This window comes from Procambarus clarkii, chromosome 62 (assembly GCF_040958095.1).
Source record: "Procambarus clarkii isolate CNS0578487 chromosome 62, FALCON_Pclarkii_2.0, whole genome shotgun sequence".
In the NCBI taxonomy this organism is placed as follows: Eukaryota; Metazoa; Arthropoda; class Malacostraca; order Decapoda; family Cambaridae; genus Procambarus; species Procambarus clarkii.
In genome coordinates, this window is record NC_091211.1 from 32,011,213 (window position 1) to 32,026,337 (window position 15,125).

The 15,125-nt window shown below is 47.5% G+C and overlaps 1 protein-coding gene across 2 annotated transcripts in view; it reads right to left on the reverse strand.

Annotated features, from left to right (window-relative positions):
- Positions 1-15,125, reverse strand: part of Syx5 (syntaxin 5) — a 104,434-nt gene that overhangs the window by 24,440 nt on the left and 64,869 nt on the right. For both annotated transcript variants that reach the window (XM_069308441.1, XM_069308442.1), the window contains exon 6: positions 1-65. This exon is cut by the window's left edge and continues 288 nt beyond it. In XM_069308441.1, coding sequence (XP_069164542.1) covers positions 1-65 — 65 coding nt within the window. The remainder of the gene's footprint in view (positions 66-15,125) is intronic.

Here is a 15,125-nt window from a genome sequence, read left to right on the forward strand (position 1 = left end):
GGCAGCTCTCCACTCACCACTCCACCTGTGAACTGTTCTCGACGTTCTGCTTGCTTCTTTAGGTTCTGATTATACAAAAATGTAATTAATGTTTTAACAAAGCATTAGTATACTACAACAAACATTTTGACTAGAAAGGCTAAATGAAGAAAGTGGTTCCTGGTTACCTGATATCTGTTACATAAGACGTTTTGAAAAGAATTACATCAACTCTCAAGTAAATTTAGGAAATGCTATGACTTAATGCCCAGACTTCCATGTGAGAAGAACAGAATGCTATAAACAAAGGAAGACCAATATATACCCTAAAAAGTTTTTTAATACTTTGACGTAACCGGGTCGTAAATTTACGACGTGTTTTTTTCTATCGGTTCCGTAGCCGAGTCGTAAATAGCTGCGCGATGTAAAAAAAAACATAAAATCCAATTCTTATTCGATCGACTTGGGGTTAGTATGAAAATGTTTGCCATTAAATTTGTTTTCTCTAATAGGCACATGGCCTATTTGGGAGAACGGCATTGTATTGTAATTTAGTGGAGACTATTGAATTGTTGACACAACGAGGGTAATCGCCCACTTCACACACTCTTGGTGTGGGCCGCGATCATGATTCTACATTTATATGCATATGTCTGTGTAGGGAATTTTATTGCGAGTTCAGTGATATAAAATTTAACGCTGTAGGACTATTGTGGAGCTGACAACAAACAAAAGAGTATGAACATTTTGTTGCTGTTTGGCATCACGGCGAGTGATCTACGTTTTTATTTATTTCGCGGTGGGATAGCCAATGCTTTGGTGACATTTTATATATATGATCTTGTAGAGAATTTTATTGCCAACACATTGATACTAAAATGAAATACGTAGCTCAAGAATTGGTGTCAGGAGAGTGAAAAGATTATGCACTTTTTGGTGTTTACGCTCAAGAGCCCAAAATGCAGCGCGCACAATGCGCTTTTTTTTTTCACGAGTACCGATCCCCTTAAAGTGTTAAGGGGGCATATTACACGGTTTGAAAATGTTGTTTAACCACCGTACTGCGCCAAGTTTATTGTGAAATTCCCCTATGCACACGAAATAAAGTGTTCCCAAAAAATTATTTTTTCTTCGTAAAATGATAAATTCCCTTCCCTGAACATGTCTATGTAAAAATAAATATCAAATTCCACTTACTTTGGCTGTGGGGACATGGACAAGGTGTGCTGTGACGCCATCAGGGCCTGGTCGCCCGTGCAGGAATCGCCCAGACACAGTCAAGCGGGCCATTCAAGCACTGGATGTTGCCACATATATATTTTCAATTATTTGTTCTATGTACTTCCAATGCGGTTTTATTTGTTTTTTATCGTATATGATGCATATTTGTGTCCTCTACAATATGTATACAGTAGAATGTTCATAATGTTCCATGGTACTGTGATACATGTGTCAGTAATGTGTCCACAATAAATGTTTATTGTTGCAATATTAAGTGTTAAAAATTAACTAAAATTATAATATATATAGTTTCACACACTATTTACACAGTAACACACTGTATTACACACTCAGTACTTCAGACGTGAGTAATAATCAACGAAGTAGTCCACTGGGCACAGCGCGACTTCGCTCTCGTTGCACCAGGTACAGATAAATTTTCACTTCCTTTTTCTTCATTCTGTGTGCTTGCAAGTAACGCACTCACGTACACCCTTGGATTTAGTACTTGTAGGTTGCATGTAGCCAAGCTTGTAAAGCGTAAGGTAGTATTGAAAAGATAACAGGAAAAGATCAATTTGTAAGGTAGTCTTGAAAAGATCGCTTTGTATGGTCCCACACAGGAAGAGATTCAGTTTGGCTCAAAGAGTGTCCATCAGTCAGAAAGAGATTCACCCAGCCTCAAAGAATGTGTCAGTCAGGAAGAGATTCAGCTATTCTTGAAAACATCTATGGAAAACACCACCACGGAAGCCGCTAACACTGTTCATCTATGCTACTTGTATCAGATGCTTCATCACTGAATGCAGAAAACAATTCATCTATGTACAGTATCATCTAAATAAATTGGAGATTGCATAGGAATGCAAGGGTGACGTTCAGAGCTACAGCTGGATACGCTTGCTGTATCGTCCTTATAGGTGCTGTATTACTTGCATCCGACCTTTGTGTTAGGTCTTTATTGCACTTAGCTTCACCAATATTATGACCCTTATGTTCTTCAAACAATAAGGTTTAAATTTCACAGACAATGCGTTATCTTTCAACACCGCATTGGATAGGTGTTTGGGAGCCAGAGGCGCGTGCGCCACCCATGGTTGCTCACTCAGAACTAACCCAGCCAGCAGCCCTAGGGCATTCTGGGAATTTTTTCCAAGGTGGCTGCCTCTCACTGGAGGTTCCAAGAGTCAATTTCGTACATAACCAACCTTGCACACATTTAGAATGGGTAAGGAAAAATCAGAGAGTTTTCTCGGTTGGCGCAGTTTTCTGTAGACCGTGAATACTCGGTTGGCGCAGTTTCCCGCAGACCTAAAATATTCGGTTGGTGCAGTTAAGTGGTTAATGTCAGCCAAACTTTTTTTACTAGTTGTATATAAGAAGGGCTGTAATTTTTCTACGTTTCAGTATTGCACCCTAAATAGAAAGGGAGGGATGTTTTTTCTGTTTTTCCAACAAACTTTACACATTTTCAATAATTAACTACTGTACAACCACAAGTTTCAAATGACATGATTTCTATGACACTCATATCATATTAGGATATAATAAAGGATTTTTATAAAAAGGATTATCCAAAATATGTTTAGTTTTACTAATACAAGTAGTCAAAGTTCCCCCAAAAATACATGCCAATATTTCATGTTTGCAAATATTTATAAAATCAACAAGTGAGCTTAGGAATAAAGTGTTTTATAAATTTTGTAGAGACATCATCTCTATATATATCTTGAGGTTATTTTGAGATGATTTCGGGGCTTTTAGTGTCCCGCAGCCCGGTCCTCGACCTGGTCTCCACTGGTTTCAGAGCGCCTCCGGGGCTCGTCCAGAAAATGGTGTTTCATTACATTAATTTTTTTTTTAATAAGTATTCTTATCACAAGCTGAATCTTGATAAATATTGATAATGAGGGCAAAATCTCTTTAGTCAGGCTCTCTTGGCAGTTATTCATCATATGATCAATTAAAATTTTGCTCAGTGAAGTTAGCCTGTAGGGCGAGAGAAATTTGGGTTTGAAGGTATACACACCTAATATGGTCCATTCACAATTTTTATGATTTTTTGTTTAGATGAAGGGAAACACTGAGCATATTTAAAACAAAATGGTATGGTTCATTTTAATTTTGAATTGGTGCATTTTCTAAAGAGGGGGCCCCTCTTGTGGCTATCTTGAGATGATTTCGGGGCTTTTTTTTTGTGTCCCGCGGCCCGGTCCTCGACCAGGCCTCCACCCCCAGGAAGCAGCCCGTGACAGCTGACTAACACCCAGGTACCTATTTTACTGCTAGGTAACAGGGGCATAGGGTGAAAGAAACTGTGCCCCTTGTTTCTCGCCGGCGCCTGGGATCGAACCCGGGACCACAGGATCACAAGTCCAGCGTGCTGTCCACTCGGCCAACCAGCTCTCGTGTAAGGTGTAATATAAGGTGTAAATTTCATGTAAATTGAAAAAAAATGGAAGAGGAGATGTAATTTTATGTTACTTGAAAATAAATAAGATCTAACACTCTACCACCTGTGGTTGAAGTTGACTTCAACCAATATCCTCCAAAATTTGTACTGTAACCCCGCGATTATCCGGGATTCAAACATCCGGAAAACGCCCTTAAACGGCCAAAATCGTGATCGGATAAAGTTATCACAATATCCGGCCAAAATGGCCACAGGAACCGGATAAAAGCTGGTTTGGCCGGATGAATATTCGGCCATACCGTATTAATCCCGTCTGTGGCTCTAGACGCATGGTGGAGGAGGGGGTGGGGTGGGTGGGTGGTTTTGGGAGGGTGGGAGGGGTGCGTCGGAAGGGACCACCTGGGTACAGTTATTACCATTAATTTTAGAACACTTAATCATAGCCAAAAATAACTGAAATAAGTACTAGTAATTATGTAATAACAAATAAATAAGTTTCCTAAAAGTAATGTGCACAGGCTGAAGTTTCCTTCAAAAATATTGTGAGTTTATTTTCCTCCTGGCGGCCTACGTAACGTGCTATAGCTGCCCCACCCCAAGTGGACCTGTCCAACACTGGTCAACCCATGTGCGTCCGTCCCTCGTGTTATACACAGTGCTGCGCCATTAGTGAAATATTTTTTTAAATAACTTTTTTATTTTCATAGTAACTTTGAACATTTTTGGCCAAGATTATGTCTGGTAGCAGCATCAATCGTTCTGGAGGTGTTAAGAGGAAGAAAGTTGTCCTAACAATTAAAGACAAGTTACTGTTATACACCTCAACCAGTGCGGCGTCACAGTGCTGCTCCATTAGTGAAATATTTTTTTAAATAACTTTTTTATTTTCATAGTAACTTTGAACATTTTTGGCCAAGAATATGTCTGGTAGCAGCATCAATCGTTCTGGAGGTGTTAAGAGGAAGAAGGTTGTCCTAGCAATTAAAGACAAGTTATGTGTTGTTCAACCAGTGAGGCGTCACAGGCAGCCAAATGCCTTCAACAAGTGAGGCGCCACAGGCAAGCAAGCGCCTTCAACAAGCGAGGCGTCACAAGCAAGCCAAATGCCTTCAACAAGTGAGACTTCACAGGCAAGCCAAGCGCCTTCAACAAGTGAGGCGCAAGCAAGCGCCTTTAACAAGTGAGGCATCACAGGCAAGCCAAGCGCCTTCAACAAGTGAGGGCATGCAAGCGTTTCAACACGTGAGGTGCATGGAAGCGCCTTCAAGCAAGGCCTCACAGGCAACCCAAATGCCTTCAACCAGTGAGGCTTCAGCAGCTGGCAGTGAAAACTAACTTTGTTTAATGAACTGTACAGTAATTTTAAGTGTTAATTTTAGTGTTGTGTTAGCATAGGTTACGTAAATTGTTAAGAATTCTTAACTTCAAGATGTGTGGCATCAATCAAGAAGACGAACACCATCAAGGTAAGTTGAGTTTTCTAGTTGAATATTTAATAATTATGTGGGGCAAGGCAATTCAAATTATGTTTTTTTGTGGTATAAAAGTAGTTGGAAATTGTCACTTTTGGACTCGTAGGTGAAAAAGTACCATTATCCGAAAAATGTGATAATCCGGCTGGGGGTCCTTCCCATATTGTCCGGATGATCGAGTGGAGACAGTATCTTTACAGATAAGCATACGTTTTGTAAGGTGTACAAGTTTCATGCAAATCGGCTGATAAAAAATATGAAAAAAAATTTGAGTTTTTTTTTTGGCATAAAAGTAAATATTAAAATACTTTATTATATGCTATTGTGATAGCTTAGAGTCATAGACATGATTTCAGTTGACACTTGTGTTTGATGTTAATTTTTTACCATTTTGGAATATTTGACAACTATTTTTTTCTGCCTTCCTAAATGTAAATATGCTATAGTAAATATGCTATAAATATGCTATGATACTGAGACTTGGGCCAGTTGAACCCAATTTCATATACTACTCGTCAAAAAACCAGCGTTGAATATAATGAAACACCATTTTCTGGGTGAGACCCAGAGGCTCCCCGGAGCTTTACCAGGCTGATATGCTCCCCTTGCCCCTATGGAGTTCTAGCACCTACCGGGGACCACGGCCAGAACCTGGTCCCCTCAGAGAGGCAAGGGGAGCAATGGCCTATAGAAACCCCCGTGTGGTTGGAAGCCATCGTCTGCCATCTATGTCTGCCATCGACCGGGTCAAGCATCCAGAAAGGTAAGCATTCCAAAACAAACCCCTATTCTGGTTAAAATTGCTACCAAAAGCTGAACTAGTGGACAGAACTCCCCAACAGAAAACAAGCAAACTAGTATGACGTCACACATCACCGCGCCGCTGTCTGCGCAGCTCCCCCCCTCCCCAGGAGGAGGAAGGGGGAGCCCCAGACCTCTCATGCCGGCTATCCACCCATCAGTTCTGAAGCTGGATGTCAAAACACGCGAAAATCCGCTGACCGGAGGGAGGGAGGGTTGCCAGGGAGCCTCTGGGTCTCACCCAGAAAATGGCATTTCATTACATTCAACGCTGGTTTTCTGGGGGGAGCCCCGTCGACTCCCTGGAGCTAACTACCCACAGAGGAAGGTCAAAGGGACGGAACCAGGAGGCGGACACCACGTACCCCTCAACGGAAGCGAGACAACCGGCAGCAAACGCCAATGCAAGGCGACACAGCCCTGAAAGGGCCCGGGAACAACACGAGACAACGAGCAGCAAGGCCCCTGTACGAACAACAAAAGAGCCGTGCCCGAATGACAGCAAGGGCACGCCGCACAGATGGCAGCAGGAGCAGCGAAGCCACGAACGTCACGGGCACGGGGAAAGAACACAAGCAGGCTAGCCGCAATAACACGGCGGACAACCCGGGACACCATCACCTGCGAACAGGGAAGAACGGAACCGGATCACTCAAAGCGCGCCCCGACATAGAGGCCGCGGCACGCAATGAACAGCGGAGGCCCGCCACTGAACACAAAACACAACACCCCCGGCCCGACCAACCAAGCACCAACAAACCAAGAACCCTTCCGGAATGCAGCAGCCCCATCCCGTGCCAGAAAAGATGGAGACCGCTGCCACCTAACAACCAAAATGCCAAAAACAGAAGGAGCAGAAAAATCCCTGCGGAGAAGAGCAAGAAGCTCAGCGACCCGATCCCCAGAGGCAAATGCCAATAGGAAAAAGAGCCGTCGAAAAACAAACCAGAACCGAAGGGACACCACCAACCGAGGAGAAGACAGAGCACGCTGACCAGAGACCAGGACAGTGCAAGCGGCGCACAAACAGGCCGGAGGTGAAACAACGCACGAGACAGCTTACTAACGGTGCAGAGGCAACACCAAGACCGAAAGCAAGCCGAAGCGACTCCGCCAGCACCGCAGGAAACGAGGTGACAGTATGTGGCAAGACGACGGCCCAACCCCCACCAAAAAAAAAAAAAAAAAATACAAGCCGACGCTAACAACGGCAGCCACCTAAGAAGGGACAGGAGGAAAAGGAAGGACCGCCAAAATACCCCATACTGCCGCCAAGAAGAAGTACGCAGGTGGGACACCACCAACCGGAGGCGAGACACGCAAGGCAGAACGTAATCGGCCCCGACAAGGCTCATCCAAGAAGATCTCGGGCGCGACCACCGACAAGGCTCATCCAAGAAGATCTCGGGCGCGACCACCGACAAGGCTCATCCAAGAAGATCTCGGGCGCGACCACCGACAAGGCTCATCCAAGAAGATCTCGGGCGCGACCACCAAAGCCCAGGCCAGCACAAAGGAGATGGAATGTCTGCCGAACAGAAGCTCCCTAATGCGAGCAAGCCCGCCAGGAGATCAGAAACAACGGGTCCGACGCGAGACATCGCAAGACCCTGAAAAACAAACAGGCAGGGCATGCCAGGAAAACCGAAGGGATTTCGATGCATAAGGGTTGCCACCAAAACAGTATCCGAACCAAGGGGTACGAGCAATGAAAACAGACCAAGACACATAAGCGAGGTGACACAGGCTGAAGGAAATGCCCAAGAAGCCAAGAAACATACTAAGAAAACCCCAGCAGCAGAGGAGGAAACAAAGGGAACACACAAGAAAAGGAATCGGCGGAAACCGACCCCACCCACACAACAGCAAGTGCAGGCAAAATCGAGCAAAGGAGATACCAGGGAAGCGACAGGGGAGAGGAAAGACGAAAGAGCCAAAGCCCAAACCCCAGAACACAACCAGGGGTGGACAATCAGGCATGGACAGAACCCCACACACATGAAAGGGCCAAGCCAGGGACCAGAAGACCACGAAAATAACACAAGCAAACCCCCATACGCAACCCCCAGGCACAAAACAGCAGCAAAGTGCCACACCGCAACCTGACACAGGAACAAGGACACGCCACTGCGAAACACGTTACCAGTGCACACATGCCGCAGCAACATGCACCACATGCAACATGTATGAAGCAACACGCCTCTGCAAAGGCAGAGAACGGTGCAGGCAGACTCCAGGCCGACCCCAGACAGGGCCAACGGAGACACGACAGAATCCAGCAGGCCCAGGAACCTGCACACCAGGCGACCGACGACGGAGATACCTGCTCGATACCTGCTTGATGGGGTACTGGGAGTTCATATACTCCCCAAGCCCAGCCCGAGGCTAGACTTGACTTGTGAGAGGTTGGTCCACCAGGCGGGCATACTCTTTCTTGGAGCATTGGAGCGTTGCTTGTTGCTTGGAGCGGCCCGCAGGCCCACATACCCACCACAGCCAGGATGGGCCGGAACCTCTATTAGAAAACAGGCTAGTGTTCTCACGAAGACGACCACGGATGTACCAGCAATATGGCATATGCCCGCAGGTAGGACATTTAACAACCGCAGACCCCTGATGTTTATACAGTGTTTCCCGATCGCACCTATGGCACCACTGCACTCCACTGGTACTATCCTGCATGTTCTTCCATATAGGCATGACCAAAGAGCCAGAGCTCAACCTCACAAGCACAACCAGGTGAGCCCTACCAGGTGAGTACATAACCAGCACCACAACCCACACACCTCATAGCACGAAAGAGATGGGTCCCCCGACTCTAGCATGGGTTGGACATGCCTACGAATGGAACTGGAAGGGTTAAAAAGGGACAGTCACCGGTGTGCCAACGGTCTCATTCGTACATAAATATACCCAAATAAAGATAGGTATATAAACAACTCTGCATTCAGTGCCCAGCCGAAGGACGCCAGACCGCAGAAACTCACCTGTCGAACAGAGGCACGAACGTGACACGACCCAACAGTGCCAAGAAGATCCTGGGCGCACCGCCAGGTGAAGAAGCCAGAGCCAGACACGCAGGAGAGCAGGATAGAGGCGAGGGAGGAGGCCCACACCCGACACAGGGAAAACCTCGGTGTCCTTCCCACAGCTGTATTCCAGGACACCCCCGGAGCGACGGGGCACATACCAGTGAAGGGAGAAGAGCGATAGGCGAAGCACCCAAGAAAAAAGGGCGCAAAACACCAGCACTGAAACACACCGCCAAGACCAAAACAAACTCCCACGGCGCATGCGCAGGACACACTGGCCAAACCGCACAACCCGCTCTGCGGGAAGGCACCAACCAGGACTACTGCACAAGATAAGTAGCCAAACAGAACGCAACCCTAGGGAACCGCTAATTAGAAAAAAAAACATCACACAGGACAGGAGCCAAAAGAGGAAGCAGCGACAACATAACCGGCCAACGAAGCGAAGACAAGGAGCCCAATGGGAACCCAACCAGGCCACAAGGAGCCCAACTGGGCTACAAGTACCCCAATACGGCGACCCGGACTAGGAGCCGACAGACGTTCCAACAATACGGGAAGTAGCGAAAACCTTCCCGAACCCTCGAGAACACAGAAGCAAACACCAGTCCCAAAGGCAAACAAAGGCACAGTCGCACCGAGACCAAAAGTCACATAGAACTCCAAGAACGGGGAAACATAACAAAAACACCCCGTCCCCCAAAAAAGAGGGGAGCAACAGAGAAGAGCACCCACGTACAGGACGGAACCAACCGACTCAAAGGACAAGGAACCGAGCCCGGGGAGGGGCCGACACCCAACAACTCGTACGGCAGGGGGGGGGAGGAAAACCCCACTCCGCGTAACCACAAGCCCTGCCTAGAAGGGAACCCCCCCCCCCCCTGCACAGGGTCCTACGGGGCCTAGGCTCCCCAAGTCAGCCTCTCCCCAGCCCCAGGAATCCACATGACAGGCCGTTCCCCCATAGCCCCGACTGTATCAGAAAACTGGGGCAGCCGCGAAAATACTAAGGAAGGGAACCCACTGGCAGACTTTTACAACACAGCTGGAGGAACAGACTCAAATGCCCCTGTTACTACCCCGCAAGGGGAATTCCCGAGACCACCCGAGTCTCAAAACCATCGAATCCCGCCCCGAACCTACAGACGGTAAGGAACCGGATGTAGGCAGGAAGGGGGGGGACCAGAGGAAAGACAAGGGGGCATGGAAGGAACCAAAGCAACCAACACCCCCGAGTCCCAACACGAACCAAAACAGGGCAGCCCCGGGGCTCCCGGGGAGCAAACGAGAGCGTTGCCACCACCAAGGCTCTTTGCAACGCTCCTGCTGTCTGCACCCGCTTAGTCAGCACAACTGGGTAACCGAGCCACTACGAGCAACAAAACCCGCAGGACTATGGGTTGAAGGTGTCACCGACCCCACAGGCAGCAGATGGAGGCAAAACAGAGTCACCCTGAGACATGGGGTGAGAGCAACCCTCAAACTCGTTGGAAGCGAGGGGGGGACTCTGGGGTCACATCCATCGGACCCGCGCGCCCTCCGAGGTTTCCCAGGGTCCCGAGCGTTTACTATAATAGGACTCGCGCTCAGGTAATCCCAGGCAGGGTACTGCTAACTGGCACCCAAAGCTACCAAACAACTTTCTAAGAACTGAACCCCCGGGACGTGTACACTCACGGGGACCTAGCAGCGGGAGCCACCAGAATAATACTCAGAACACAAGGGACACAGGGGGCAAGAACGAAGGCAGACCCCCCACCAGGTAGAGAAACAAAAATAAAAATAAAACCCCGCAAGAGGTCAGTGTACCCAAGCGGAACAGAGCCGGCCGCCATGATTGGTGAAAACAAGCTGCACAGTGCCCTGCGCCCCACCAGTGCAAAACTGCCCCTTGCCCTAAGGCGAACAAGGAAGACAGAACACCCGAGCACACAAAGAGCAGCCGAAAACCAAGCAGTAAATGGCCTAGCAGGGGCAGAACCCAAGGAACTTGTGGAAGGTGACCCCAAGCCCCAAGGGCAGTACTTACAGGCACCTAAGGAAGGGAACCCTAGGCGCATGCAGCCTGAGTACTGGAGACTCACACCCGGCTCATGCACCACCTAGAAGACAGACACCACACTCTAGGTACAGTGCTGAAACAACTATTGGAGCCGGAGCACACAACCGGTGCCCATAGCATCAGCCGAAGATCTGGTGGGTGGATAGCCGGCGTGAGAGGTCTGGGGCTCCCCCTTCCCCCTCCTGGGGAGGGGGGAGCTGCGCAGACAGCGGTGCGGTGGCGTGTGACGTCATACTAGTTTGCTCATTTTCTGTTGGGGAGTTCTATCCACTAGTTCGGCTTTTGGTAGCAATTTTAACAATAGGGGTTTGTTTTGGAATCCTTACCTTTCTGGATGCTTGACCCGGTCGATGGCAGACATAGAATGCTTCCAACCATACGGGGGTTTCTATAGGCCATTGCTACCCTTGCCTCTCTGAGGGGGCCAGGTTCTGACCGTGGTCCCCGGTAGGTCCTCGAACTCCATACACATGACTGATGCCAAAGTCTGACATTAGCATATCAGCCTGGTAAAGCTCTGGGGAGCCGACGGGACTCCCCAGAAAAGTGGAGTAGAACACAAAACCAGCGTTGAATGTAATGAAATACTAATTTCTGGGTAAGCCCCAGTGGCTGCTTGAAGCTACTGTCTCTTATGTAGAACTACTAGTTGCAATCCGTCACCGAGTTCTCTGGCCTACAGGGGACCCAGAACTTGGTCCCCTCACAGAGGCGCAGGGAGCTGTGACATTTATATACTGTTATTCATTGATGCCACCACCAAGGGAAGCACCCAGAAAGTTAGTGAGACAAAAAACAAACCACAGCTGGCTGCTTCTGATACCTGCAGACTCAAAAATGGCCATAGAACTTCCCCAAGTATAAACAAACGACCAAAAATGTTAAACCCTGCACCCGTTTGTTTGCACCAAATGGGCGACAAAGGCCTGACAGTATCTCACCATGGATACTTAAGGTGCAAAACACTAAGTGTGCCACTCTCTATGGTGTATAACAGGTCACTGGAAACAGGAGACCTACCGGAAAGCTGAAAGACAGCTAACGTAGTCCCATTATACAACAAGGGTGACAGGCAAGTCACTGAACTACAGGCCAGTTTCCCTAACTTGTACACCATGCAAGATGATGGAGAAGATCGTGAGGAAAAGGCTCGTAGAGCATCTGGTTATCTTCTTGAGATTATCTCGAGATGATTTCGGAGCTTAATTTAATGTCCCCGCGGCCCGGTCCTCAACCAGGCCTCCATTTTGTTAAACACCCCCAGGAAGCAGCCTGTAGCAGCTGACTAACTCCCAGGCACCTATTTACTGCTAGGTAACAGGAGCATCAGGGTGAAAGAAACATTTTGCCCATTTGTCTCCGCCTCCACTGGGGATCGAACTTGGAACCTAAGGACCACGAATCCAAAGCATTGTCCACTCGGCTGTGATGCGCCACAAATTTGGAGGGAAATAGCTTTGTAACACACCACCAACACGGGTTCAGAGATGGTAAATCATGCCTTACAGGTTTAATAGAATTCTATGACCAGGCAACCAAAATTAGGCAAGAAAGAAAAGGGTGGGCAGAATGCATTTTCTTGGACTGCCAGAAAGCCTTTGACACAGTACCCCATAAAAGTCTGTTAAAAAAGTTGGAGCAACAGGCAGGAGTAAAAGGGAAGGTGCTTCAGTGGATAAAGGAGTATTTAAGCAACAGGAAACAGCGAGTAACTGTGAAGGGGGGGGAGGGAGACATCAGAGTGGCGCGATGTCACCAGTGGAATCCCAAACGTAATCCCACTACGTTTGCATTCAACCCGAGTAAATGCAAAGTAATGAAACTAGGCAGTGGAAACAGGAGGCCAGACACAGGATACAGAATAGGAGATAAAGTACTTAATGAAACAGACAGAGAAAGATCTAGGAGTTGATATCACACCAAACCTGTCTCCTGAAGCCCACATAAAGAGAATAACATCTGCGGCATATGCAAGGCTGGCTAACATCAGAACGGCGTTCAGGAACCTGTGTAAGGAATCATTCAGAATCTTGTACACCACATATGTAAGACCAATCCTGGAGTATGCGGCCCCAGCATGGAGCCCGTACCTTGTCAAGCACAAGACGAAGCTGGAAAAAGTCCAAAGGTATGCTACTAGACTAGTCCCAAAACTAAGAGGCATGAGTTATGAGGAAAGGCTGCGGGAAATGCACCTTACGACACTGGAAGACAGAAGAGTAAGGGGGGACATGATCACAACCTACAAAATCCTCAGGGGAATCGACCGGGTAAACAAGGATGAACAATTCAACACTGGAGGAACGCGAACAAGGGGACACAGGTGGAAGCTGAGTACCCAAATGAGCCACAGAGACGTTAGAAAGAACTTTTTCAGTGCCAAAGTAGTTAGTAAATGGAATGCACTAGGAAGTGATGTGGTGGAGGCTGACTCCATACACAGTTTCAAATGTAGATATGATAAGAGCCCAGTAGGCTCAGGAATCTGTACACCAGTTGATTGACAGTTGAGAGGCGGGACCAAAGAGCCAAAGCTCAACCCCCGCAAGCACAATTAGGCGAGTACAATTAGGTGAGTACAATTAGGTGAGTACAGGGCTCAATACATGGACCCATCCTGTTTCTAATATATGTAAACGATCTTCCAGAGGGTATAGACTCATTCCTCTCAATGTTTGCTGATGATGCAAAAATTATGAGAAAAATCAAGACAGATGAAGATAGACTGAGACTACAGGATGACCTGGACAAACTGGAGGAATGGTCTAGAAAATGGCTGCTAAAGTTCAACTCAGGAAAGTGTAAAGTAATGAAATTAGGCAAAGGGAGCAGAAGGCTGAACACAAGGCACCATCTGGGAGGTGAAATCCTGCAAGAGTCAAATAGAGAGAAAGATCTGGTGGTTGATATCACACCGAACCTGTCCCCAGAGGTCCACATCAAAAGGATATCAGCAGCAGCATATGCTAGGTTGGCCAACATAAGAACTGCCTTTAGAAACTTGTGTAAGGAATCATTCAGGACCCTGTATACCATTTATGTCAGACCAATCCTGGAATATGCAGCTCCAGCCTGGAATCCATACCTAGTTAAACACAAGCCAAAGTTAGAAAAGATTCAGCGGTATGCCACCAGACTCGTCCCGGAACCGAGAGGAACGAGCTACAAGGAAAGGCTAAAGGAGCTGAACCTCATGTCCCTGGAAAACAGAAGAGTAAGGGGAGCCATGATAACCACCTACAAAATTCTCAAGGGAATTGACAGGGTGAACAAAGACAAACTCTTCAGCATGGGTGGAACACAAACAATGGGACACAGGTGGAAACTTAGTACCCAGATGAGCCACAGAGACGTTAGAAAGAACTTTTTCAGTATCAGAGTAGTTAATAAATGGAATGCACTAGGAAGTGATATGGTGGAGGCTGACTTCATACACAGTTTCAAATATTCAAATATAGGTATGATAAGAGCCCAGTAGGCTCAGGAATCTGTACACCAGTTGATTGACGGTTGAGAAGCGGGACCAAAGAGACAAAGCTCAACCCCCGCAAGCACAACTAGGTGAGTACAACCAGCCTCCCCACTTATTTGGGGAAGAAGGGAAGCAGGCGATGGCTATCAGGCAACTCCACTGTCAGTTCGACAAATGATTTAAGGATCCAACTCCCTGAAGGAGGGAGAGTGTCAAGGTGCTACCGGGGTTCACCCGATGCCTTCAATTTCAATTTCTCAACCAGAAATTGATGTTTCATTACATTCAATGCTGGTTTTCTGGGGGAAGGGGAGCCCCCTTGTGGTTCTCTGAAGCTAACTAAATATTGAGAAGGAAGAAATGGGCACATACTAGAGACAACGGAGCAACGCAGGTACCAAAACAAACTCCAAGACTGCTGGCCTAGAAAGCCAACCCAAAGCCACAGAGGTAATGAGGCCCGGGAACACTCAAAACATAGGCTGCCAACATCATGGACGACAACCAAAATCCCTGCACCTGAACCAGCCAGAACAGACATGAGGACACCCAAAAAACAGCAAACCCCTAAACCCCACTGGTAAGAGGAAAGACTGCAGGCTGGCAAGCAAGGAAACACTGCTGACAACCCAAAAAGCAAAACCCTGGGACCGGGAAATCCAGGAGACTAGAG